The sequence below is a fragment of the Anolis sagrei genome, chromosome 9, assembly GCF_037176765.1.
Source record: "Anolis sagrei isolate rAnoSag1 chromosome 9, rAnoSag1.mat, whole genome shotgun sequence".
NCBI classification, from domain to species: domain Eukaryota; kingdom Metazoa; phylum Chordata; class Lepidosauria; order Squamata; family Dactyloidae; genus Anolis; species Anolis sagrei.
In genome coordinates, this window is record NC_090029.1 from 12,626,565 (window position 1) to 12,654,279 (window position 27,715).

Consider the following 27,715-nt stretch of genomic DNA (forward strand, 5'->3'; position numbering starts at 1 on the left):
GTTCCTTTCTGGAACACTGGAGATGAGGGACAGTCGTATTTAAAGAGCCTATCTTGCCCATGTTTGTTTGCGCCGGGGGCACAGTCTGGTGCCATTGTGCTGGCGCTCGACATTCCGAATGCACTTTGTGTTGATTACGTAGAGGAGCATTACATAAACTGATGAACCATGCTGCCGGTGAGACAAGAGCCGAAGGTTCTTCTGAACCAGACTTGAATCCCAGTTGAAGGTTGTGAGGCCATTGTGGGTCATGGTTGGGACAAAAAAAAACCAGAAGAAGCCTGTGAAAAGTTTTCCACAACAGGCAGTGTGGACCTTTGCGAGGGATTCCTTGGCTGAACGTGTGAGAGGTTGCGCTCCGTTAAACCCCATTCTGGTCATAAGGCAGCCACAGACTGGAATCAGTTGTTTGAGTCTACAACTCCCAGAAATCCCTATTGCCAGCTTGTCCAACATCCAGGAATTCTGAGAGCTGAAGTTCCAAACACCCGGAGGGCCACAAGGTTGACATCATTGCACTAAATCAGGCGTGGGAAAACATTGGCTTTCCCTCCAAGTGTTTTGGACCTGAACTCCCACAATTCAGGAATTGTGGGAGCTGAAGTCCAAAACATCTGGAAGGGGAGCCAATGTGTGCCCATGCTTGCACTAGATGGTTTAATAGATAGTCCTGACTTGGCATTCTAATGCAAGACCCTATCCAATTTCTGAGACATGTCTGGAAATCCCACCAAGTCTGCCAAGTCTGATTTATGTCTTGTTTTGCTCTGAGCTGACTAGCTGCAGAGAGAGAGGAGTTTTCTTCTATCTCTTGAGAGATTGCCCAAGGGCCCTTCCAGACATGCCCTATATCCCAAGATCTGATTGCAGGTATTCTGTTTATCTCAGAGTATCTGGCAGTGCAGACTCATGTAATCCAGTTTAAAGCGGAAAATCTGGGTGGAAGAATTCTTAGTTTTGTGAATCCTGCCAATGAAGATGTGGCCACCACGTGTCTTTATTAAAACAGAAGTAATCTCTTTATTTTACTGAGGAATCCAGATAACCTTAGACAATCGATAGAGCAATGATGACCCTTTTTGGGGTGGTGGGTAGGTTTTAGTAGGGGTATGTGGGCCAGGACATACATGCCTGTGACATGGAGCACATGCACAATGGCAGCTGAGTGGAGTGTGGGCTTCCATTGCACTCCTCAAAGCATGTGGTGTTCCCAGAAGATATTTCTGGCACATTTTTCTGACTGACTGGAGAATCAGCAGACTTTTTTTGACAGCATATCAGCACCCATCTGGGTCTTAGACGAGTGTTTGCAGGTGATAAGGTACTAAAGTCCAGCATTTTTTGTGGAGTAAAATGCCCTAAAAGCTATGTATGTTTGCAGAGTGGTAGAACTTTGTATTTGGTGAGACCTTGCTCATGCTTGTAAACACTTGCTGTAGGTTTTTTCATTTGGTTTGCTATTTGTGCAGGGTTTAATAACCTAAAATCGAGAGACACACAACCCGGAAATAGGAAAATCTGATGTTGTCAATGAGAAACTTCCAGTGCCGAGTGACCACCACATGCTTTGGCTGTGCAAGTGCTCTATTGTGTTAAAACTGTAATTTTGTTCTTATTGCTGGGTGCTGTTGCTTAGCATTGTTTTCTGGAATATGTTCAGCTACATCCTTGCCTGCACCATCAAAATGCTCCCCAAAAGGACCGCTTGCCTGGGCTTCTCTTCACGCTCTCTTCAAAGCCTTTCTGTGGTAGGAGCATGTTTTCAGTTGCACGCCTCATGCAGCGGAGCATGGTAGATTTAAAGGCAGTGCACGTTCACCCTGTGAAATTTATTTGTCGTGTCAGGACAACCAGTCAGATTATATTACATTTCTAACAGAACAAAGCAAACAAACAGACAAAATACAAAATTTGTGAGTTTGGTAGTTGATTAAATGTCCTTTGACCAGTATCTGGCCACTTGGGGTGCTTCTGGTGTTGCTGCAAGAAGGTCCTCCATTGTGCATGTGGCAGGGCTCAGGTTGCATTGCACAGGTGGTCAGTGGTTTGCTCCTCTCCGCACTCACATGTCGAGGATTCCACTTTGTAGCCCCATTTCTGAAGTTTGGCTCTGCATCTCGTGGTGCCAGAGCGCAGTCTGTTCAGTGCCTTCCAAGTCGCCCAGTCCTCTGTGTGCCCAGGGGGGAGTCTCTCATTTGGTATCAGCCATTGGTTGAGGTTCTGGGTTTGAGCCTGCCACTTTTGGACTCTCGCTTGCTGAGGTGTTCCAGCGAGTGTCTCTGTAGATCTTAGAAAATTATTTCTAGATTTAAGTTGTTGACTTGCTGGCTAATACCCAAACAGGGGATGAGCTGGAGATGTCTCTGCCTTGGTCCTTTCACTATTGACTGTTACTTCCCGGCGGATGTCAGGTGGTGCAATACCGGCTAAGCAGTGTAATTTCTCCAGTGGTGTAGGGCGCAGACACCCCGTGATGATGCGGCATGTCTCATTAAGAGCCACATCCACTGTTTTAGTGTGGTGAAATGAAGACACTGTGAAATGAAGACCTTTTTTTGTCAGCACAATGCAAACTCTTCCAAAGAAAGTGTTCTATGTTCGGAAAGGGATGCAGCACATCCTTCTTTCTTTCCTTCAGATACATGTTGTGATCTGTTGAAGTGGAAATGGGGGTTTCTTGGTTTGTGCTGAATGCAGAAAGCAGTGGCTCTGAGTTGAGCATGCAGTTGCAATCGCTTGGAAACTGCATTGAAGCGAAAGGTCACAGGGATTCTTGTTCATTCCAGCCGCTGTGTTCTTCTATGGGGCAGTGCAAGCCAAACAGACAGATTCTTGTTTTCTGAGTCTTAAATGTTGACACTTGGAGAGATGGCAGAAAGAGCGAAAGAAAGAGGAATGGGGATGGGGGTGTGAGTGTCAGCTAATGGCATGGCAGGTATATTTAGGGATTCAGTGGGTAGCTTTCGTCATATGTGGCTGCCACTGAGAATTGTCACTCTCTCCTTCTCCCTGCTTTCCCCTTAACAATAAGATCTGACAAGTGTGTACGATGTCATCAGCATGGATGTGAACATCTCAGTGTGATCTCATCATGTTGCATTTTTGTTCTTCCAGGCCTAATAATAATAATAATAATATCTGTGCACATAACTCAAAAATACATCACACAGTCCTGGACACTTGGGAAGTGTTCGACTTGTGATTTTGTGATACGACATCCAGCGCATATATCTCGCTTGCTGTGACATACTGCATTTTTGTGTCAGTAAAATATTAATATAAGTAAGAGAAGCGACCCAGTACCTGAAACACTGGAGTGCCTATCAAATTGAAATATGGAGACAAGAATGTGTACTAATATTAGCATGCTCTGTTTTTTATTTATATGTTTTAAATGCAATCTACTTCTTGTGCTCTTTGGCTTTATTTTTTTCTTTCTTTACTTATCAGGATGGACTGTTTCCAACTTTCAATATTGATTTTTTTTCACCCCTTTGCCCTTATTTTTCTGAGTGCTCTGCTAAGCAAAAAATCCTTCTTAATGGCCCTCTCCGAAATGATAAATCATGCTCAGGTGCACAATATATGTTTTTATTTACTATATTTGTATGCCGCCTTTCTGCCAAGGTCCTGAAGGTGATTTGCATTCTATACTAACGGCTTGCGATATGATAAGGAATAGGCGGAAAGGAGTTAAATACAGAGATGTGGATGCCCTCGCTTTCATACTTCTGATGTGGTGGAGCATCATATTGATCACATGGGAGGGCTGAAAGATCCCATTGATCTTGCTGTCTCAGTACAGTGTTGTGAGCTTCACATATGTACAATCCCCTCCTCTCTATGTGCTATTTTGCTCTTTTTTCCACTGTTGGCCATGGCATAATTGGAAGGTATTGCATTGTGCTGGGTTGTAGATGGGTTCCTCAACGGTTTGGGACCCATCTACCTGCGTGACCGCATTTCCATATACGAACCCACACGATCTCTTTGTTCATCTGGAGAGGCCCTGCTCACGATCCCACCTGCATTGCAAGCGCGATTGGTGGGGACGAGGGACAGGGCCTTCTCGGTGGTGGCCCCACAACTCTGGAACTCCCTCCCCAGGGACATCAGGCATGCCCCAACGTTGGTAGTCTTTATAAGGAGCTTGATAACGTGGATGTTCCAGTGTGCCTTCCCACAATAAGGAATCCCAAGCAATAGGTCCCAAATGCACTTTATGAGAGATTTAGAATTGTCTGCACGCCCACCTATCCCTAAATAACCATCCTATTTCCTATTAAAATGCCCAGCATTTAAAAATTTTAATCATTACATTTGGCCCTGCCACAGGTTTTAAATGCATCGCGATGTTATTGTCATTCAGTTCTTGTGGGTTTTTTCGGGCTATATGGCCATGTTCTAGAGGCATTTCTCCTTCTCTCCTCCTCTAGAACATGGCCATATAGCCCGAAAAAACCCACAAGAACTGAGTGATTCCGGCCATGAAAGCCTTCGACAATACGTTATTGTTATTGTTTTGCCTTGTTATGAGTTATTTATTGTTGTATTGCTGTTGTTGTGTTTTATTGATATATTTGGGCTCGGCCTCTTGTAAGCCGCACCGAGTCCTGCGGGAGATGGTAGCGGGGTATAAATAAAGGTTTATTATTATTACTATTATTATTATTATTATTATTATTATTGTGTCTGCAGCACTGAGTTTGTGAGTGGAGCTGGGGAAAACCAGGTTTCAGGGCCTCCCCAACCCATATGACTAGGAATGAAAGGAGAAAGGTGATTGCGTACGGTTTAAAACCATTCATGGCTTCAGTGTGTCCCTATTGCTGCTTAGTACACACATGGTGAGCCAACAGATGCCTATGGAATGATACAAGCAGGGCCTTGAGTCCTGTGTTTCCGTCTGATAGCAAAACAGGGCTGCGCCTCCCACCAGGCTCCTTTTAATGGTGGAGAAACAAAGGCTTTCCTTTCCGTCTCCTCCTGGTTTCCCCACAGCTTCCCATATTTTCCTTGACATCAAGGTTTGATGGCCATTTCCTGGCTGGTGGAAGCTCATTGCATCTCTGGTAAAATGGCAACAACATTTGTTTGTGGTGTCAGGAGACTTTGTAAGAATTGCATCCTAGAAATGCACATAAGGTGTTATGAAAAACAGACCAAAGAATAAGCACGCTGATTCATCATATCTTCTGCAAGTCATGGAGGGGAGATGAAAGCCAATAAATCTGCCAGGCCTAGTTTTTCCCGTAATATTGGGCAGGATTCTCACCTCTCTGTCCTCTCTCATGACAGAAATGAGGTAATGAGTCTCATCCTGGTTGAGCTTTTTGAGAACTGGGCTGCCTATCCCTTACTGCAGCGTTGCTATAGCAATGTATATGTGGCAGTGGCTCATCCTGCAGTAAGCTTGGCATGACAGCGGTTTGCATGCAGGGCACACGGGAAACAGGCACAGAAATTATTGCTGGTTGTAAGGTGCTCTGAGTCCCACTTTGGGGGTGAGAAGGGTGGGATATAAATGTTCGGAATCTATATAAATAAAAATGTAATGTTAGTTTGTGGGATTTAGAGAACTCAAAAACCACTGGACGAATTGGCACCAGATTTGGACACAAGACACCTAACAGCCCAATGTATGTCCTTCACTCAAAAAATTGATTTTGTCATTTGGGAGTTGTAGTTGCTGTGATTTATAGTTTACCTACAATCAAAGAGCATTCTGAACCCCACCAATGATGGAATTGAACCAAACATAGCACAGAGTTCTCCCATGACCAACAGAAAATACTGGAAGGGTTTGGTGGGCAGTGTCCTTTGGTTTTGGAGTTGTAGTTCATCTACGTCCAGAGATCACTGTAGACACAAACAATGATGGATCTGGACCATACTCTACATGAATACTAAATATGCCCAAATGTGAACACTTATGATGTTTGGGGAAAATAGAATCTTGACATTTGGGAGTTGTAATTGCTGGGATTTGTAGTTCACCTACAATCACAGAGCATTCTGAACCCCACCAGCGATAGAATTGGACCAAACCTCCCACACAGAACCCCCATGACCACCAGAGCGGGCCACAGCAACACATGGCAGTGGACAGCTAGTAAAAAATAAAAAATAAAGTGCTCTGGCGGTGTAGGCTGGTTGTTGTTGCCCCTTTGAGATTGCTAATTGACAAAGGAACCACTTGTTTCTCTGTGCGGGATGTATATTTTGCACGGGCTGCCCTGCGCTTGCATACATTTTGTGTTTTTATTTCAAGCTTTGTTTTATGGCAAGAAAATGATAAAATGCAGATTGAGAATTCTTATTTCTTGTTTTCTTACCATAAAACAAATAAGAACTTTGCAGTCTTCCTTCTTAATTTGTGCAGGTTTGAGTCCTATTCATTTGATATTACACCTTTCCAATAGTTTTGTTAATCTTTTCAAAACGAGAGTTGTCTGTCAGCAGAATGCATGCCTCTCCTCTCCTTCCCCTTTCCCACCAGACTATCATTTATCTCTTAAGCCAGTGTTTCTCAACCTGGGGGTCGGGACCCCTGGGTGGGTCGTGAGGGGGTGTCAGAGGGGTCGTCAAAGACCATCAGAAAACACAGTACTTTCTGTTGGTCATGGAGTTTCTGTGTGGGAAGTTTGACCCAATTCTATCAAGGGTGGAGTGCAGAATGATCTTTGATTGTAGGTGAACTATAAATCCCAGCAACTACAACTCCCAAACGTCAAGGTCTATTTTCCCCAAACTCCACCAGTGTTCACATTTGGGCATATTGAGTATTATTCGTGCCAAGTTTGGTTCAGATCTATCATTGTTTGAGTCCACAGTGCTGTCTGGATGTAAGTGAACTACAACTCCAAAACTCAAGGCCCGTGCTCACCAAACCCTTCCAGTATTTTCTGTTGGTCATGGGAGTTCTGGGTGCCAAGTTCGGTTCAATTCCATCATTGGTGGAGTTCAGAATGCTCTTTGATTGCAGGTTAACTATAAATCCCAACAACTATAACTCCCAAATGACAAAATCAATCCCGCCCCCAACCCCACAAATATTCAAATTTGGACGTATCAGATGTTTGTTCCAAATTTGGTCCTGCATATCAGATATTTACATTACGATTCATAACAGTAGCAAAATTACAGTTATGAAGTAGCAACGAAAATAATTTTATGGTTGGGGGTCACCACAACATGGGGAACTGTATCAAGGGGTCGCGGCATTAGGAAGTTTGAGAACCACTGTCTTAAGCCTTGGTTTCCTCCAGAAAAAAAATCTTCTTCTTCCAGAAAAAAAACCACTTCTTTGGAACCTAATTCTGGGTAGCTGTTTTGAGATTTCTGGCTTGAGAACCTGACTCTGCTGTCTTGTGCCTTTCTACTCAGAAATACGACCCAAGAGGTTAGGGACATAGATAGGTTTGCAGCTTTAAAAACCCAGTTCAGTACAGGTTTGACTTACATCAGCCTCAGGGAAATCCTGAGCTGATGACATAGCAAATTGGGAAGCACAAATGTAAGGCAATGCCATTGAAATAAAAGGTTATATGTCTAATTCAGGCAAACTTCTGCTCTCCTGGTGGTTTGGACTTCAAGTCCAAAACACCTGGAGGGAGGGCCAAAGTTGGCCCATGCGTGATCAAGTTACATTTTCTTTTTTTTAATAATAATTTTTATTCATGATTTTTTCATTGACAATAAAAACAGCTTAGAAAGGGAGGGAAAAGCATTGGGGTGTGGGAAAAAAGAGGGGGACGAGGGAAGACAGGGGTAGGGAAAACACTTTAGGGCGGGTGTTCTTCCGTCTCTCACCATATAAGCATTTACAGTAGATATTTCTCTAGTCTCTTCATTTCCTTGGTAGTGGGTCTGTCTAGATGAGTTTTATTCTCGTTGTTATTTCTGTTCTATACGAACCCATATAGGAGTACCTTATTTTCTTTCAGCCAGGTGTTTAAGGGTGTCCAATCTGTCTTCTTCATATGTTTATTGTGAGTCTCTGCCAGTAAATATGTCAGTTTGTCCATACACATTATGTCCATAATTTTCTATCTGTGGCCTAGTTTCCTGTTTCCAAAACTTAGCGTAGACTATTCTTGCCGCCGTAATCATATAGGAGTAGATCCTGTCTTCGTTAATATTCCACTGTATATCTATCATCCCTAGGAGAGAATTTTCTGGTTTGAATAGGATTTTCTTTTTTAGTACTTTTTGGCAAATTTCTGAAATCTCCATCCAATAAGATCTAGCTATTTCACAGGACCACCACATATGTGCAAAGGACCCTCTGCAATTCCCACACTTCCAACACCTATCATTCACATTTTTATTGAATTTTGCTATTTTATGTGGAGTCATATACCATTGGTAAAACATTTTAATCCAATTCTCTTTAAGATCGTACGCATAGGTATAGTTGATTCTTCTATTCCACATTATTTCCCAGTCCTCTAGCGGTATTGCTCTTCCTATATCCTTTGCCCATTTGATCATGCAGTTTTTAATCAGATCTTTTTCGGTGCTCCACTCCAGTAGTTGTTTATAAATTTTTGTAATTGTTTTCTTTTTTACTTTCAAAGATCTTTAGCCATGTTGAATTGTTTTCTTCAAATCCTACTTTGTTGTCTTTAGTAAAGTGGTCATTAATCTGTATGTATTGAAACCAGGGAGTTTTTAAGCTGAGAACACAAGAAGAATTACGCAAGAAATTTCCAGTATTGAAGTTATATTTTCTGATACAACCAGATTGCTTCTTGTAATGTAAATAATTGTTATTAACCTGCTTCCTCCCACTTTCCAGACCTGATGGCAAATCCATAGGCAGACATGACTGCCATGGTTCCCCCGGTGAAGCTAAAATGGCTGGAGCACCTGAACAGCTCGTGGATCACGGAGGACATCGAGTCCATTGCCACGCGGGAGGGGGTGGCGGTTCTCTACACCAAGCTAGTGGGCAACAAGGAGGTGGTGCCCTTGCCCCAACAGGTGCTCTGCCTCAAGGGGCCCCAACTGCCTGACTTTGAGCGTGAGTCCCTGTCCAGCGACGAGCAGGACCACTACCTAGATGCCCTCCTCAGCAGCCAGCTGGCCCTGGCCAAGATGGTGTGCTCCGACTCGCCCTTCGCCGGCGCCCTCTGCAAGCGCCTCCTGGTCCTGCAGCGTGTCTTCTATGCCCTTTCCAACAAGTACCATGACAAGGGCAAGGTCAAACAGCAACAGCACTCCCCTGAGAGCAGCATGGGGTCAGTGGATGTCCACTCAGTCAGTGAGCGGCCGCGGTCGAGCACAGATGCCCTGATCGAGATGGGGGTGCGGACGGGACTCAGCCTCCTGTTTGCATTGCTGAGGCAGAGCTGGATGATGCCGGCCTCGGCTGGGACAGGGCTGAGCCTTTGCAACGATGTCATCCGCACGGCCATTGAGGTGGTCAGCTCCCTGCCCCCGCTCTCCCTAGCCAACGAGAGCAAGATCCCGGCCATGGGGCTGGACTGCCTTTCTCAGGTCACTGCCTTCCTGAAAGGAGTGACCGTCCCCAACTCTGGGGCGGACACGCTGGGACGACGCCTGGCCTCCGAGCTGTTGCTGGGCCTGGCTGCCCAGCGCGGCTCCTTGCGCTACCTCCTGGAGTGGATCGAGATGGCACTGGGTGCATCGGCTGTGGTCAACGCCATGGAGAAGAGCAGGACCCTGCCTGCCCAGGAGGGCATGGTTGGCTTCGACTGCTTCATGAACATACTCATGCAGATGCGCCGGTCATTGGTAAGTGCACCCCGTGTGAGCCTGCACAACAATGGTCTTAATGCAGGCATGGGTCAACTGCAGCCCTCCCTCCAGACGTGTTGGATTTCAACTCCCACAATTCCTAACAGTGACTGTTAGGGATTGTGGGAGTTGAAGTCCAACACATCTGGAGAACCAAAGTTTCATGGTTAACATTGAAAGTACGTAGTATACAATTTCTAGGTCATTCTTCACCTTTTATACCAGGCCTGGGCCAACTGCGGCCCTCCCTCCAGGTGTTTTGGATTTCAGCTCCCACAATAAGTCTTAGGAAACTGTAGGCAGTTAGGAATTGTGGGAGTTGGATTCCACAACAATAAATAATTCAGTGTTTTCAAAGTAATGAGAAGCCTTTTTCAGAATTTATAAGTAGAATCTTTAAAGACTGGTTCATTGAGCGATTCAGAAAAAAGAGCAGGATTATGATTAACATTAGACAATTAAGTCACCTTTGTATACTTGATGTGAATTTACATTTATAAATATACATTGCTTGTTAAGAGCTTTGATAGGATAGGCTCGAGAAGTTTTCTTTCAAATAGGATACACATGTTCTACTGTTATTAGAAGGGGTACAGTTACTCCTGGCAATGAGTGGCTTTATATACCAATAGTTATGTTATAATGTGTACATTTTTAATGTACATAATAATAATAATAATAAAATGCTAAGAATCAACAACAAACAACACCATTGAAAGTACAGTGAGCCTCACGGTTTGCTAATTCAATCGATAGTAAGATGCAGACAAGTGTTTGCTTCTTCCATCTTTGAGGCAGCAAAGTTCCTTTTGCAAAGCTTGTTGGAATGTGCATTACATCCACCTCCTTGCATATTATGCTTAATAGCTGTCAAATAATGTTGATGAAAGTACGTGAAAAGATTTGGTTGCTTGTAAATGTCTTCTTGGAATGGTTGTGCACCGATTTCTCTCATCCTGTTTGGACAGAAGAGATCAATTTATGTATTTATTTATTTGAAACCTTTATATTTCGCCCTTTTCACCCTGAAGGGGACTCAGGCCGGAGCACAACATATATACGGCAAGCATTCCATGGCAGAACATAAAATAACTATAAATTTACACCAACACTGAAAACAGTTACATCTACTTTTAAGATCGGTTGTTTAAAAACCATCTCGAACACAATGCTGACTCATCAGTGTCAAGTGTCAGTCTTGTAGCCATGTGCAGTTCTTCCATTATGTTTATGGTACATAAAAATAATAGCCAGAAAAATAGTGAGCTTCAATAATGCATCCTTTTTATTTATTTATTTATTTATTTGCAGTATTTCTATTCCGCCCTTCTTACCCCGCAGGGGACTCAGGGCGGATTACAGTGTACACATATATGGCAAACATTCAATGCCAATTTGACATACAACATATACAGACATACACAGAGGCTATTTAACTTTTTCTGGCCGCCAGAGGAGCTGTCGCTTTCATCGTCCATCTGTGACACTGATGAAGTACTTCCGCATTCCCCGCATGCTTTTGCTGGAGTCTTTTTATGGCCTCATAAATTAGTTAATTTAGCCTCCCCACACACAGGTGGTACCTAATTTTCCTACTTGACAGATGCAACTGTCTTTTGGGTTGCAAAGGTCGACAACAGGCTACACAATTGGTTGGAAGCCCACTCCAACCCGGGCTGGCATCGAACTCATGACCTTTTGGTCAGAGTGATCTTAATGCAGCTGACACTCAGCCAGCTGCGCCACAACCTGGTGCAGTGTTTTCTTCCCAGCCAACAGAGAAGTAAAAGTATAAATGTTTACTCCTCCTCCTCCCCTACTCCTCCTCCTTTACATTAAACTTGTTCATTCAAGCCTGTGGTTGGCTTCAGGATAAAAATGGGGAAAAGCAGGGTGTCCTCTCAAGGGGTGGAAATCAATAGTTCATGCCAAAACCCTGTTTTGTTGCATTTTTTTTTCTTGGGGGGAAGGGGGGACAGGAGGCTTTGGTCTACCAGTTGTGGCTCACATGGAAGGCGAGGGGATTGCCTTCCATGTGAGCCTGCATACGGAGCCATGTCTGGGCCTTTCTGATGTCCTTGTCTGAAAGAAACCAGACTAAGTTTGCTGATATTAATAACGTTGTGATGTGTTTCAAGTCTCTGCAATGGTTACTCCCCTGATGGCATTTTGCCTTATAGGGATCGTCTGCTGATCGAAGCCAGTGGAAGGAACCAACACGAACCTCTGATGGCTTATGCTCACTTTACGAGGCGGCCTTGTGCCTCTTTGAGGAGGTATGTCTGACTCAGCCTAAAATGGAAGGACTGGTCAATTTATATTCTTCCCATTCCTTCCCTTTACTTTGGAAGTGTGGATGTAGGAACCCTCAAGAAGTGCCCACTCATTCTACCTCCTGTGTTTTGATTCTGCTGTTTTCTTGGGTTCATTTGAATTTCTGCTATGCCCCTTTCCAAGCCTGTGTAAGAAAACAATAGGATATTTTTAAAAGACTAGATAGGTAAGTGTGTGCATAGAAATCATGTATTTGTGTATGTTGTGCTCTGCCTCAAGCTGAAAGAGAAAGGCAATAAATACAATATTATTATTATTATTATTATTATTATTATTATTATCCTATTTACTCAAAACTAATGCTCACCTTTTTTTTGACTAAATGACCTTCCCAAAATGAGGGGGCACATTAAATTAATGTAATATAGTCATCTTAGTGCCGAATGAGAAGAAGCTACAGGGAGGAGGGAGCAAGCTTGTTTTCTGCTTCCCTGGAGACTAGGACGTGGAACAATGGCTTCAAACTACAAGAAAGGAGATTTCATCTGAACATGAGGAAGAACTTCCTGACTGTGAGAGCCGTTCAGCAGTGGAACTCTCTGCCCCGGAGTGTGGTGGAGGCTCCTTCTTTGGTAGCTTTTAAACAGAGGCTGGATGGCCATCTGTCAGGGGTGATTTGAATGCAATATTCCTGCTTCTTGGCAGGGGGTTGGACTGGATGGCCCATGAGGTCTCTTCCAACTCTTTGATTCTATGATTCTATGAGTCAAAGCAAAAGGGGAAGCTGTTTCAGGAGCTGCACTGGGAGCTCCTATTTGATTTAATGGCCATGGAGCGATGCTATATGATCCGGGGTTTATAGTTTAGCGAGGCATCTGCTTTCTTTGGCGGAGGAGGCTGAAGCTCTTATGAAACTACAACTCCCATGACCCCATAGCATTGAGCAAAAGCAACTAAAGTGGATTCATTCTTCAGCAGAGAATGCACCCCAAGGTTTTCTTTTCCATTGCTGGAAGCTTTGGTATTCCAACACAATTGTTTTTAAAGAAGGAATTCTAATGCGGTACTTTTTTGTGTATTACAGTTGGCAGCAAATACTTATTTTGGTTTCGGGGTTTTGACAATGGAGGTGCACATGAGATTCAGTGGTGCATTCGACTTGAGTAAATACGGTATTTCATAATACCGTATTTATTCAAGTCAAAGTTGTGAAGGTGGTCCCTCAGGTTTAGCTTGGTTTTGCATATACAATTGTACATAATTATGATTATGCTGATGATTATTGTTTTTGTTATTAAAATGTGAAAGTGGTCCCTCAGGTTTAGCTTGGATTCTGCACCTATGATGGAGCATTTATTGTTGTTGTTGTTGTTGACACAAAAGCACAGTAGGTCACAGCAAACGAGATCTATATGCTGGATTTCGTATCACAAAATCACAAGTCGAACACTTCCCAAGCGTCTAGGACTGTGTGATTTATTATTATTATTATTATTATTATTATTATTATTAAAATATGAAGTTGGTCCCTCAGGTTTAGCTTAAGTTTTGCATACATAATGGAAAATTAATAATAATAATAATAATAATAATAATAGTCAAAATGTGAAGGTGGTCCCTCAAGTTTAGCTTGGGTTCTGCACTAATGATGGAACATTTATTATTTAAACACAACAAGATGTGTCCACAACAGACAAGATCAGTCTGCTGGCTGTTGTATTGGATCCTACGTCGGACACTTCCCAAGTGTCTAGGACTGTGTGATGTATCGGTGAATAATGAGTGCAGATCTCAGTAAGGTGGCCTTTTGCAGCTGGCAGATGGTAAATTTGTCAGTGCCGATTGTGTTTAAGTGCAGGCCAAGGTCTTTAGGCGCTGCACCCAGTGTGCTGATCACCACTGGGATCACCCTTACTGGCTTGTGCCAGAGTCTATTACTACTACTATTATTAAAATGTGAAGGTGGTCCCTTGGTTTTAGCTTGGGTTCTGCACCTATGAGGAAAATTTATTAGTATTTTAATACTACTATTAAAATGTGAAGGTGGTCCCTTGAGTTTAGCTTGGGTTCTACACCTATGAGGAAACATTTATTATTATTATTATTATTACTACTATTACTACTACTACTACTACTACTACTACTATTAATATGTGAAACGTGGTCCCTTGGGTTTAGCTTGGGTTCTGCACCTATGAGGGAACATTAAATGGTGTTCTTCATAGAAGGCACCTGCTTGATGGGTGCCCGCAACTCTCTCTCCTGCGCTGCATGCCCTTCTCCCTTCTCCCGGCAGGTCTGCCGCATGGCCTCTGACTACTCCCGCACGTGCGCCAGCCCTGACAGCATCCAGACCGGCAGCGACGCTCCCGTTATCTCGGAGACATGCGAGGTCTACGTTTGGGGCAGCAACAGCAGTCACCAACTGGTGGAAGGCACCCAGGAGAAGATCCTCCAGCCCAAGTTGGCCCCCAGCTTTTCCGATGCGCAGACAGTGAGTGGCACCTTGCAAACAGGGATGTGTGAGCAACGAGATCACTCTGAAGTGCTTCTCTAATTGAGGGTCAAAGAGCATGTTATGTATGTATGTATGTGTGTGTGAGTGTGTGTGTGTGTGTGTATATATATATATACATACATACAGACATATATACACACACATTTCCATTTTTAATTGTTGTTTTTTATTTCTGAGCACCTATAATAGAACAAAAACAAACAAACATACAGTACAAAAGTTAAAACAACCCCTAAAATCATAAATATTTGAAACAGGAAACACAGTTAAAATCATTAAAACATTAAAACAAAATAAAAACCCAGAGCTTCCCTACAACTTCTTTGGCTTAATTAAATGCTTTCTTGAAAAGGAATTCCATTAAAGAAGAGGCGGAGTAGTAGAGTTGGGCATCATCAGCATACAGATGATAACCGAACTCTAAACCTCTATATCAGGGGTCCTCAAACTTTTTAAACAAACGGCCGAGTCACAGTTCCTCAAACTGTTGGGAGGGCCAGATTATAATTTTTAAAAACATGAATTAATTCTTATGCACACTGCACATATCTTACTGGTAGTGCAAAAAACACTTAAAAACAATACAATAATTAAAATGAAGAACAATTTTAACAAATATAAACTTATTAGTATTTCAGTGGGAAGTGTGGGCCTGCTTTTAGCTGATGAGATAGCATTGTTGTTGTTCTGTGCTTTCAAGTCATTTCAGAGTTGGGTTGACCCTGAGCGAGGGCCGGATAAATGACCTTGGAGGGGCGTATCCGGCCCCCGGGCCTTAGTTTGAGGACCCCTGCTCTATATGATCTCTCCTCCTATCATGTGCTTGTTGGACTGTCACTTCACAGGGACACTTCTCTTTCTCTGAGCACAGGGTAAGCCTCTCTGTGAGCATGAAGAGAGAATGGATGTCTGCTGTAAGATGATGATGATGATGATGATGATTATTATTATTTACATGTACATAACATCACAGCTGTTACTGTACTGGACTGACCTTGAAGGAGCTGGGGGTGGTGATGGCCGACAGGGAGCTCTGGTGTGGGCTGGTCCATGAGGTCACGAAGAGTCGGAGACTGAACGAATGAACAACAACAACAAACATCACAGCACATAAGCACATTAGGTCCAAGTGTCTGAGGTTCATCTCTGAACATCGGGCTCTTCCCAGGGGCCTAGGAGAGTAAAGATATTTTTGTAGAATGCCCACAGTTCCGAGAAGTGCTGCCTTCTTTCTGTAACATGTGGATTGATCTTTTGTCCAAACCAAGGCTTTTCCATCTTTATTTATATCCCGCCTTTCTTCCCATAGGGACTCAAGGTGGCTGACATCTGTACACACTAATCCGTTAAAAAAGAACAATACACATTTATTTATTTATTTTATTTACTTTATTTGTATACTGCTCTTCTCAGCCCTTAGGCGACTCAGAGCGGTTTACAACAGTTTAGATATACAGAATACAAAATCATTATGCAATTAAAAACAATTACTAGTATTATATTGCATTACATTACAATATTATAAATATTATATGTATATACAATATATTATATTATAACATATTATTAGAATAGCACAGGAGACAAGGTAGAACTGTCCCCTGGCCCCTCTTTCTTCACTCTGGCCCAGAGCGGCAGTTGGTGCTGTGGGGAGGGGTCCCCAACGGAGGGCAAATGCAGGAGACAAGATGGTGCTGTCCCCTGGCCTCCCCTCTCTTCACTCTGGCCCAATTAACAATTAACAATTAATTAAATAATAGTGTGGTAAAAACAGAACTTAAAATACAGCAAATACATTAAAATGGCCTTTAAAACTCATATCTCCCCCCCCCCCCCCGCCCAAATCCACCCAGTAGTGAGTTAGCTATCTAGTAGTGAGTAGTGAGTTAGCTATCTAGTTGGATAATTAGGCCCTGTTACCTTTCTTTGTAGTTCTTTGAATAAAAAAAAATGTCTTGTAGCTTTTAAGGCTCGACTCTGCTCCTGAATTGCCTAAGCTCAGTTGCTCTGCTGGGATGAGACCAGCCATGGGCCAACTTCCTATTAGGAATTGTGGGAGTCAGAGTCCAAAACACCTGGAAGGAGGGAGGGAGGGCCAAAGTTTGCCCAGGCCTGCTCTGACTCCTGGTAAATTTTGAATGTTCCTTGACTTTCCTCTCCCTCCGCAGATTGAAGCCGGACAATACTGCACCTTTGTCATATCCACAGATGGCTCTGTCCGGGCCTGTGGCAAAGGCAGCTACGGGCGGTTAGGGCTCGGCGATTCCAACAATCAATCCACTCTGAAGAAGCTGACCTTTGAGCCTCACCGGTCGATCAAGAAGGTGTCGTCATCCAAAGGCTCGGATGGCCACACGCTGGCCTTCACCACCGAAGGGGAGGTCTTCAGCTGGGGAGACGGCGACTATGGGAAGCTGGGCCATGGGAACAGCTCCACACAGAAGTACCCCAAACTCATCCAGGGCCCCTTGCAAGGAAAGGTAGGCTTGCTTCACCCCCATGCTGGCAGGCGTTTCCTTCTGTCTTCTCTCCATCTTGTTGCTTGGAAGGCTTCGCGTGCCCAGAGTTCTTTTGTATCTATGCTTCATTGCTCTCTTTACTGCACGTGTTGGCTCTCTTCTCTGTTCCATTGGAGAATGACCAGTTTTTCCAAGGAAGTAATGGACAAGGGTGTGACATTTTGTCCTCCCTTCCTTAGGCCTTGTTCTTTACCTTCAGGGGTGGAATAATAATGATAATAATAATAATAATAGTATTGTATTTATTATTATTATTGGGTTTCTGTGAGTTTTCTGTGTGTGAGTTTACACATAACTGGCAAAACTTCAATGCCATACATTGGACACTGACGCAATGCCAATACGTAACAACCACAATAATAAAACCACAATTAAACATAAATCATAATTAGGCAGTACATAAGCAATCATTAAAACAATAAATAATAAAAACTGTCTCGCCAGTCTCGCCGTTCTAGTCCATGTCCTTTAAACTCTACAAACATCTACTGTCCGAAGGCCTGGTCCCAAAGCCATGATTTTAATTTCTTTCTGAAAGGCAGGAGGAAGGGAGCAGATCTTACCTCATTTGGGAGTGTGTTCCATAGGCGAGGGGCCGCCGGTGAGAAGGCCCTGTCTCTTGTCCCCGCCAGACACATTTACGCAATTGACGGGAGCGAGAGCAGGGCCTCCCCAGATGATCTTAGAGTACGAGATGGGACGTGGGGGTGGATGCGTTTGGACAGGTAAGCTGGGCCAGAACCATATAGAGCTTTATAGGTCAAAACCAGCACTTTTGGACTGGCAGCCAGTGGAGTTGGCACAACAACAGGCCTACCGCCTGTTATGAATTGTGGAAGTTGAAGTCCAAAATACCTGGAGGGCCAAGATTGGCTCAGGCCTGATATGTATGGCTGAAAACCCAGAGGGTGAAATAACTGACTTCCAGCTTCCTTCATTTACTCTCTGCCCATTGCCAGCCCATAGACTGGTTCTTGTGATAAGCCCATGATGTGCCCTGTTCATTGCATTGCTTAATGGGAGGGTGGAGCATCTCACCATGGGCACCTGTACTGGGTTTGGATCTTTACAGCCAGACCTCCACTGTTTCCCTCTCTCTTGCTTGTCGTGCAGGTTGTGGTGTGCGTTTCAGCTGGATACCGACACAGCGCTGCCGTGACCGAAGATGGCGAATTATACACCTGGGGAGAAGGAGATTTTGGGCGGCTAGGTAATGGAAATGGTGCCCAGCGCACAGCCCCCTTCCTCCCCAATGTCCTTTGCAATATCATTGTTACCATTTACATTGTAAGAGATGGGAAATGCACAGCCTTCCAGGCGTTGCCATCCATGGCTCTCCTGGAAACTGTGGATCAGCAAGCCAAGAGGCCCTTCTGCCCACTTTCTATGGGAAATCCTATCCCAATGTGTCTTTGACCCTGTTTGGTGGGAGGAATCAGAAGGGAAAAAGGGAAAAAAACAACATTTGAAGGGAAAAAGCAATATTTGAATGCAGCCATGTCTTTGTGCTAGGCTTGGCTTGTTTACCCTTCCTCCATAATTCAATCTTCCTTCTATGGAAATAAAAAGGTAAAGGCTTTCCTTTGACGTTAAGTCTAATCAAGTCCGACTCTGGGACTCTGGTGCTCACCTCCATTTCTAAGCTGAAGAGCCGACGTTGTCTGTAGGCGCCTCCAAGGTCATGTGGCCACTGGCATGACTGTATGGAGTGCCCTTATCTTCCCTCAGAAGCGGTACCTATTGATCTACTCACATTTGCATGTTTTCAAACTGCTAGGTTGACAGAAGCTGGCGTAACATCAGGAGCTCACTTTGCTCCCCAGATTTGAACCACCAACCTTTCGGTCAGAAAGTTCGGTAGCTCAGCGGTTTATCCCGCTGTGCCTCCAGGGGCCCTTCTATGGAAATAGTAATGCTCAGTTGACCCTCGGTGCCTTCAGACTGGATGATGTATTTATCAGATATTTGTGTTTTTACCTCTCCCTGCCAGACTTACGAAATGTGGATTTGCTCTCAGGCTTACAATGTACAATGCACTTTATATTGTTTTAGGTCTGCTTGTATGTTTCCACAAACCGCCCCATCACTTTTTCACCAATGTCCAGCATTAATTTTTAATTTTAATTACATTTGGCCTACCCATAGATTTTAAAGTGTGTTGTCCAATTGATAATGCTTATGTTATTGTTTTATTGTTTTGTTGTTTTAAATTGCTTGTATTGTTGTATTTTGGGCTCGGCCTCATGTCCCAAGTCCCTTGGGGAGATGGTAGTGGGGTATAAATAAAGTGTTGTTGTTATTATTATTATTATTATTATTATTATTATTATTACACTAGCCGTTCCCTGCCACGCGTTGCTGTGGCCCACATGGGGGTTCTGTGTGGGAGGTTTAGCCCAATTCTATCGTTGGTGGGATTCAGAATGCTCTGTGATTGTAGGTGAACTACAGATCCCAGCAACTACAACTCCTGAATGTCAAGATTCTATCTTCCTCAAACTCTACCAGTGTTCACATTTGGGCATATTGAGTATTCGTGTAGAGTTTGGCCCAGATCCATCATTGTTTGAGTTCACAATGATCTCTGGATGTAGGTGAACGACAACTCCAAAACCAAAGGACACTGCCCACCAAACCCTTCCAGTATTTTCTGTTGGTCATGGGAGAACTGTGTGCCATGTTTGGTTCAATTCCATCATTGGTGGGGTTCAGAATGCTCTTTGATTGTAGATGAACTATAAATCCCAGCAACTACAACTCCCAAATGACAAAATCAATTTTTTTGAGTGAAGGACATACATTGGGTTGTTAGGTATCTTGTGCACAAATTTGGTGTCAATTCGTCCAGTGGTTTTTGAGTTCTGTTAATCCCACAAACGAACATTACATTTTTATTTATATAGATAAGGTCAATGTAGATAGACGGCTGGATTGTAACTTGTGTAGATTTACTGGGAAACTTTCTTTTAAAAACTGATTTTAATACATGCACATAGAAGGAACTATTTTTATGAACGAGTTCCTATAATTCCCCTTGAATGCCACATGATTCCATGCCCTGATCTAGAAAATACATAATAAATACTGGCCACTGTTTTGGTTTAACTATATACAAAAGCATTGACAATATGTTTATCGTGAGACGCTTTGAGTTCTCTTCTTTCAGAGAGATAAAACAAGATACACATAAAAAATAAATAGTAATAAGCGTAACAAATAAGTGTATCAAAATGTGAACAATATTCTGTTTCTGGTTTGAAAGTGTTCTTCCTGTTTAATTGTGCGGTTCTTACTATGGAACTTGTTGTTATGCTCCAGAAACTTTGTTTTTGTGCCACAAACCAGGTTGAATTGAGACTTGATGAAATACTCACTGGAAAACTATTATCACAATGTGCTGCAAGATGATGCCCCTCCCACAAAAAGAAAAGCTTTGGCAGTTTAATCTCCTTTCCCATGTTTTAGGACAGAACCAATTAGGATATGGCATGTATAACCCAGGAACAAACATTATAGTGTGACATAATGTAATCATACATTTCCTTTAGGCTTAAATAATGCTGCATTGCAAAATAAAATGAAACAGGTGTAGAGAAAGTTATCCAAATTACTATATGTATATATCTGTATATTTCTTTCCAAAGGTCACGGTGACAGCAACAGCCGCAACATTCCCACTCTGGTCAAGGACATTAGCAACGTGGGCGAGGTCTCTTGCGGCAGCTCCCACAGCATCGCTTTATCCAAAGATGGGCGCACCGTTTGGTCCTTTGGAGGAGGAGACAATGGTAATGTATTTTCAGAATTTCCTTCTCTCGCTTGCTGTGACTCTGCAGAATATTCTCTGACGCTTTGTGTGCCAACCATTACCTTCTCATTGGCATCCTCTTTCATTTCATTGGCATTGGATGAACAAAGAGAGTCCTGTTTGCAGGATTGTCAATGGTAAGTGAGTGAAGGTACTTCAAGTCCCATCATCCGTGGTCTGCCCTCCTCCAAACTGCAGTAGGATGTAGAGTGGGTCATGGGGGTTCTGTGTTCCAACTTTGATCTTGATCCGTCATTGGAAGAGGGTCGCAGTGGTCTCGGGAAATGACTGAAGATACTTCAAATCCCATCATCCGTGGTCCACCCTCCTCAAAACTGCACCAAGATGTAGACTGGGTCATGGGGGCTCTGTGTGCCAAGTTTGTTCTGAATGAGTCATTGGATGATGATCGTAGTGGTCTTGGGAAGTGAATGGGCGTACTTCAAGTCCCATCATCCATTGCCCAACCTCCTCCAAACCGCAGTAGGATGTAGAGTGGGTCATGGGGACTGTGTGTGCCATGTTTAGTCTCTATTGTTCTTTTTGGGGGGGCTGCAGTGGTCTGTGGGAACCGAAAGATTGGAAAGTACTGCAAATCCCATCATCCACTTTCCGTCCTCCCCCAAACCTCACCAGGATGTAAAAGGGGTCATGGGGGTTATGAGTGCCAAGTTTGGTCTTGATCTGTCATTGGATGAGGGCGGCAGCGGTCTTGGGATGTGAGTGGAGGTACTTCAAGTCCAATCATCCATGGTCCACCCTTTTCCAAACTGCAGTAGGATGTAGAGTGGGTCATGAAGACTCTGTGTGCCAAGTTTGGTCTTTATCAGTCTTTATTGGGAGGCACAGTGGTCTGTGGGATCCAAAGGATGTTAAAGTACTACAAATCCCATCATCGTTTGTCTGTAAGTTGTTTGTCTGTAAGTATGCCTGTGAGACGTGGACTGTCTACAGATGTCACATGCAGCTCCTGGAACGTTTCCATCAGCGCTGCCTCCGGAAAATCCTGCAAATCTCCTGGGAAGACAAGCGGACAAACGTCAGTGTGCTGGAAGAAGCAAAGACCACCAGCATTGAAGCAATGGTCCTCCAACATCAACTCCGCTGGGCCGGCCACGTTGTCCGGATGCCTGACCACCGTCTCCCAAAGCAGTTGCTCTACCCCGAACTTAAGAACGGAAAACGAAACGTTGGTGGACAGGAAAAGAGATTTAAAGATGGACTCAAAGCCAACCTTAAAAACTCTGGCATAGACACTGAGAACTGGGAAGTCCTGGCCCTTGAGTGCTCCAGCTGGGGGACAGCTGTGACCAGCAGTGCTGCAGAATTTGAGGAGGCACGAGTGGAGGGTGAAAGAGTGAAACGTGCCAGGAGGAAGGCGCGTCAAGCCAACCCCGACCGGGACCACCTTCCACCTGGAAACCAATGCCCTCACTGCGGAAGAAGATGCAGAGCAAGAATAGGGCTCCACAGCCACATACGGACCCACAAGGAAATCCATAATGGAAGACCATCTTACTCGTCCAACGAGGGATCACCTAAGTAAGTAAGTAAGTTGTCTGTACTCCCACAAACCTCACCAGGATGTAAAGGGGGATATGTGTGCCAAGTTTGGTCCTGATCCGTCACCCATTCAGATCGCAGTGGCCTGTGAAAGTGGCAGCCAATCAGAAATCTGCCACATACACACATACGTACATTCACATTCACTAGCCATCCCCTGCCATGCGTTGCTGTGGCCTAGTCTGTGTATATGTGTGTGTATATATTTATGTATATATGTGTGTTTGTGTGTATATGTGGTTTTGCACTTGCATTATGATGTATTTTTGGGGGTTTTTTTTTGCTTTTTAAGTCTCTTCTGCTGTGTTTTTCAGTGTTTTTATGAGTGATGGTCAGTCATTGGTCTGATAGGTGTATTGTGTCCAAATTTGGTGTCAATTTGCTCAGTGGTTTTTGAGTTATGTTAATCCCACAAATGAACATTACATTTTTATTTTTATAGATATAGATATAAATAGTTATAGATTAGATATAGACATATTTCTTTTTTTTAAGAACTCTTATTTTTTAATAATTTTTATTAAGGTTTTTCAAAGTGTAAATAAAAATATAAGGGGTATTTCTGGGAAAGATCAGGCGTATGTGGGGGAAGGAAAGTAGGGAGGGGAAGGTCATAGGTTTTTAAACGTCGTCGTGTTATTGTTAATGTTTACTGATTATTTTTTATTATGAGTTATTTGTATTACCTGTTCGAACGGATTCTCCCCTATGAACCATCAAGGTTATTAAGATCTTCTGGAGGGGCCCTGCTCTCGGTCCCACCACCCTCACAATCGCGTCTGGTGGGGACAAGGGACAGGGCCTTCTCGGTGGTGGCCCCTTGGCTCTGGAACGCTCTCCCACTGGAGATTAGAACTGCCCCTTCTCTCCTGACTTTTAGAAAGCTAGTGAAAACTTGGCTCTGGAATTTAGCATTCGATGAGTGAGTCAATAACTCTTGACCACACGGACAGATGGTGATGAATTGTGATTTCATTCTGATGACTTGGCCTTATGTAATTATATGATTGTATTTTAATGTTTTTTATGTATTAGTGCATTATGTGATGTGATATTTTAAACTATTGTTTATGAATCCTTTGTTGTAAACTGGCCTGAGTCCCTCTGCGGAGGTTGAGAAGACCGGTATATAAAAGTTCTAAATAAATAAATAAATAATACTGTTGTTGGTTTTGCGGATATATTGTGAGGTCAGCCTCATGTAAGCTGCACCGAGTCCCTTGGGGAGATGGTAGCGGGGTATAAATAAAGATTATTATGGGTTGTTGTAGGTTTTTCCGGGCTATATGGCCATGTTCTGGAGGCAATTTTTCTCCTGACATTTCGCCTGCATCTATGGCAAGCATCCTCAGAGGTAGTCACTAAGAGTTGACTTCCCAATCTTCTTCTCCGCATTGTCATCTACCTCTGTTTATATTTATTTATTCTTTGGCCTGACGGCTTGCCTTTCTGGGTATGGTTTTTTGGAATCTTTACTTCGTTTAATTTTATTTTGCCCTGTCTCATCTCCTCTGGTAGGTAGATATAGATATATTTTTTTATCTCTCTTTTATATATGTCGTATCTATTTTTATCTTTAAAAAGGGGCTCAAAGTGGCTCAGAAGAAAACCAATGCAATATAATGTAAGCTGCCTTGAGGCTCCATGGGGAAGCAGGGTATAAATAAAGTTGTTTCTTATTATTACTAGCCGTCCCCTGCCACACGTTGCTGTGGCCCACATGAGGCTTCTGTGTGGGAGGTTTGGCCCAATTCTATCATTGGTGGGGTTCAGAATGCTCTGTGATTGTAGGTGAACTATAAATCCCAGCAACTACAACTCCCAGATGTCAAGATTCTATTTTCCCCAAACTTCACCAGTGTTCACATTTGGGCATATTGAATATCAGTGTAGAGTTTGGTCCAGATCCATCATTGTTTGAGTCCACAGTGCTCTCTGGATGTAGGTGAACTACAACTCCAAAACCAAAGGACACTGCCCACCAAACCGTTCCAGTATTTTCTGTTGGTCATGGGAGAACTGTGTGCCAAGTTTGGTCCAATTCTTTTGTCGGTAGGGTTCAGAATGTTCTTTGATTGTAGGTGAACTATAAATCCCAGCAACTACAACTCCCAAATGACAAAATCAATTTTTTTAGTGAAGGACATACATTGGGTTGTTAGGTGTCTTGTGTCCAAATTTGGTGCCAATTCGTCCAGGGGTTTTTGAGTTAGGCTAATCCCACAAACAAACATTACATTTTTATTTATATAGATTATGGATGATGATGATGATGATGATGATGATGATGATGATGTCATGGGTGCTGTGTATCCCAATAGGCAAACTCGGCCATGGCGACACCAACAGAGTCTACAAACCTAAAGTGATAGAGGCGCTGCAGGGAATGTTCATCAGGAAGGTTTGTGCTGGGAGCCAGTCGTCGCTGGCGCTGACCTCAACAGGGCAGGTGAGCATGAAGCACCTTGGGAAAATCAGCATACAAACATTGACTCAGTTGGATTGTTGTAGGTTTTTTCGTGCTATATGGCCACGGTCTAGAGGCATTCTCTCCTGACGTTTCGCCTGCATCTATGGCAAGCATCCTCAGAGGTAGTGAGGTCTGTTGGAACTAGGAAAAGGGGTTTATATATCTGTGGAATGACCAGGGTGAGACAAAACTCTAAACTCTAAAATTAAAAAAACTCTAAAATTACAACAGCACAACAACAGAGAGGAAACAAACAAGGACATCTAATCACCTCTCAACAAAAGTTTGCTCCAGGCACTGCCAAGCAATCAAATGCTAATCAAGGTGATGAGTTGAAGCATCCACACCTAGCTCCAGCAGACAAGAGTCATTCCCAGGTGATTCTCAGAGCTCGGGATGCTTGTCTGTTCTTGAGATGAAAAGCACATGTCTGTGTTTTAGATGGGTTAGGGATCAGCTGGTTTTCCCTGTAGTAGACAGTAAGGGCACCTAGAGCTTCGGAGAGCTTCTGTTCAACCATCTCAAAGCTCCCTGCTTGAGCAGTAATGGCATGATCATCAGCATAGATGAAGCTCTCTGTCTCTTCTAGCAGTGGCTGGTCATTTGTATAAATGTTGAACATGGATGGAGCAAGCACGCTTCCCTGTCGCAGGCTGTTCTTCTGTTTCCGCCATCTGCTTCTCTGGCCCTGGAACTCAACAAAAAAGCTCCTGTTTTGTAGCAGGTTTCCTATGAGGCGGGTGAGGTGGTAGTCCTTTGTGATATTATACATTTTTCTCAGGAGGAGGCAGTGGTTCAAATGATAAATCACAACAACTTTATTTGTATTCCGCCCTATCTCCCCAAGGGGACTCAGGGTTGATTCCAACAACAAAAAGGCAAACATTCAAGGCCTGATACAAAAAAAATTAATACAAATACAAAATGCAAATCCAGTACTGAAACACCCAAAACCCAATATAAACTGACAAATACCCAAATAAATCCACATATACCAAATTAAACCTACATATAAAACCAAATAATAACATATAAACAAAAAATAAATTTAAAATTATATTTAACGTAATTAACACAATTAATTTCTAAGCCCACCCCCCCAAGGTTCAATTGCAATTACATTAAAATTAATTATGTTGCAGTGCTGTAACAGATCCAACTAGCCAACAAGGCAAAGTATGAAAACAATTTCCCAACGACACTATGTTAACTATCTATGGTCATCTAGTCTTTCCTCTCCATTTTCTAAAGAGCAAACGTGTGTTCTTAATTGGAAGGGTTCCTTTTTTGGGTCGCACCTCTCAGAATCTTTCAGCCAGTGTTTTAGTCCTTCAAAAGTAAGGTTTCCAGAGCGCTAGTAGCAGTGCATGCCATCATGGAGGGAAAGAAAGGAATATGAGGAGATTCAGTTGACTCTGGGATCATTGCTTGTTTTAAGCATTTGGTTAATGCAGTGTAAACAGTTCCTCACGCTGTGCGTTTGGGCCTAGGTCTACGCCTGGGGCTGTGGGGCCTGCTTGGGGTGCGGCTCTTCCGAAGCGACCGCCCTCCGGCCCAAACTGATCGAGGAGCTGGCCGCTACTCGGATTGTGGACATCTCCATCGGGGACAGCCACTGCTTGGCGCTTTCGCACGGTAAGAGATGTCATAAAATTTAAAAGTCACCCAAAGACCTATTTCTTTGGCAGTTTTAAAACATGAATTTTAAACATGCTTCCTTTGTTTAACCTAGGTTTTGTGTATTTTAATACGTATTTTAACAATGTTTATGTGTTTTAATTATTCTGTAACCACCTCAAACCACAAAGGAGAGGTGGGTAAGAAATAATATATTATTATTCTAAAACAGGCCTGCGCTAACTGTGGTCCTCCCTCCAGGTGTTTTGTACTTCAACTCCACAATTCCTAATAATAATAATAGTAATAATAATGAAGTGTCTGATGTGTGATCCAATACAGCAACCAGCTTACTTTTACTTACTTACTGACTGACTGACTGACTTACTTACTTAGGCGATCATTTGTTGACTGAATAAGATTATCTTCCAAGTTTGGTGTACTGGCGGAAGGTATGTAGGTGACTGTGGGGCCCTATTCTTGACATGCATGGTTTCCTGCAGTGAGGGCATCGGTTTCCAGATGGAAGGCAGTCCTTCCTCTTGGCACATTTCTCTCTTTTGCCCTCCATTTGTGCTTCTTCAAATTCTACAGCACTGCTGGTCACAGCTGACCTCAAGGGCCAGGGCTTCTCCATCATGTCAACTGTGAATCGAACATATGGTAATTTCTGCGCCTGAGCAGACAGCTTCGGAACCTTCTAGATTAGATTAGAAACATTTTTGGTGGTAGCTCCTCCCACTCTCCCCTTGAGAGTATATGTGGGAGGGTCTACTGCTCCAGTTCTTTTGATTCGCGACTCTGTCAGCCGCTAAAGAACCTTCTATTGTGACTTGTTTATTTGAACTGCCCTAATTACTGACCGGACTGCCTATCGTTGTTTCGTCTTTCTCCTTACCTGACTCAGACTGTTTCTGGATTTGTTGATTGAGTATAGACTCCTTCTCTGCTTGATTATAGGTGCCTTGATTGCTATGACAGCTACTTCTGCTTTTAAACACTGTGCCTTGTGCTCAGCCAGTTATTCTGCGGCCACTCTTTGTGCCTACTCTGGCTGAGGGAAGGACATCTGTCCCAGTCTTGCCTGATTTGTCTGGCATTTACGCCTCAAACAAGAAAAAACAGGGTGTCTCCCCTGAAGGTCGCACTGTATGAGTCTGTTTTTTCCCCTTTTTTGAAGAGGG

General features: G+C 43.3%; 1 protein-coding gene across 6 annotated transcripts in view; it reads left to right on the plus strand.

Annotated features, from left to right (window-relative positions):
• The window catches only part of HERC1 (HECT and RLD domain containing E3 ubiquitin protein ligase family member 1), a 161,053-nt gene that overhangs the window by 16,255 nt on the left and 117,083 nt on the right, over positions 1-27,715 (plus strand). For all 6 annotated transcript variants that reach the window (XM_060755676.2, XM_060755679.2, XM_060755681.2 and 3 more), the window contains exons 2-9: positions 8,801-9,759; positions 11,943-12,038; positions 14,333-14,530; positions 16,723-17,034; positions 18,187-18,283; positions 20,718-20,861; positions 24,766-24,893; positions 26,405-26,549. In XM_060755676.2, coding sequence (XP_060611659.2) covers positions 8,827-9,759; positions 11,943-12,038; positions 14,333-14,530; positions 16,723-17,034; positions 18,187-18,283; positions 20,718-20,861; positions 24,766-24,893; positions 26,405-26,549 — 2,053 coding nt within the window. In that variant the 5' untranslated portion in view covers positions 8,801-8,826. The remainder of the gene's footprint in view (positions 1-8,800; positions 9,760-11,942; positions 12,039-14,332; positions 14,531-16,722; positions 17,035-18,186; positions 18,284-20,717; positions 20,862-24,765; positions 24,894-26,404; positions 26,550-27,715) is intronic.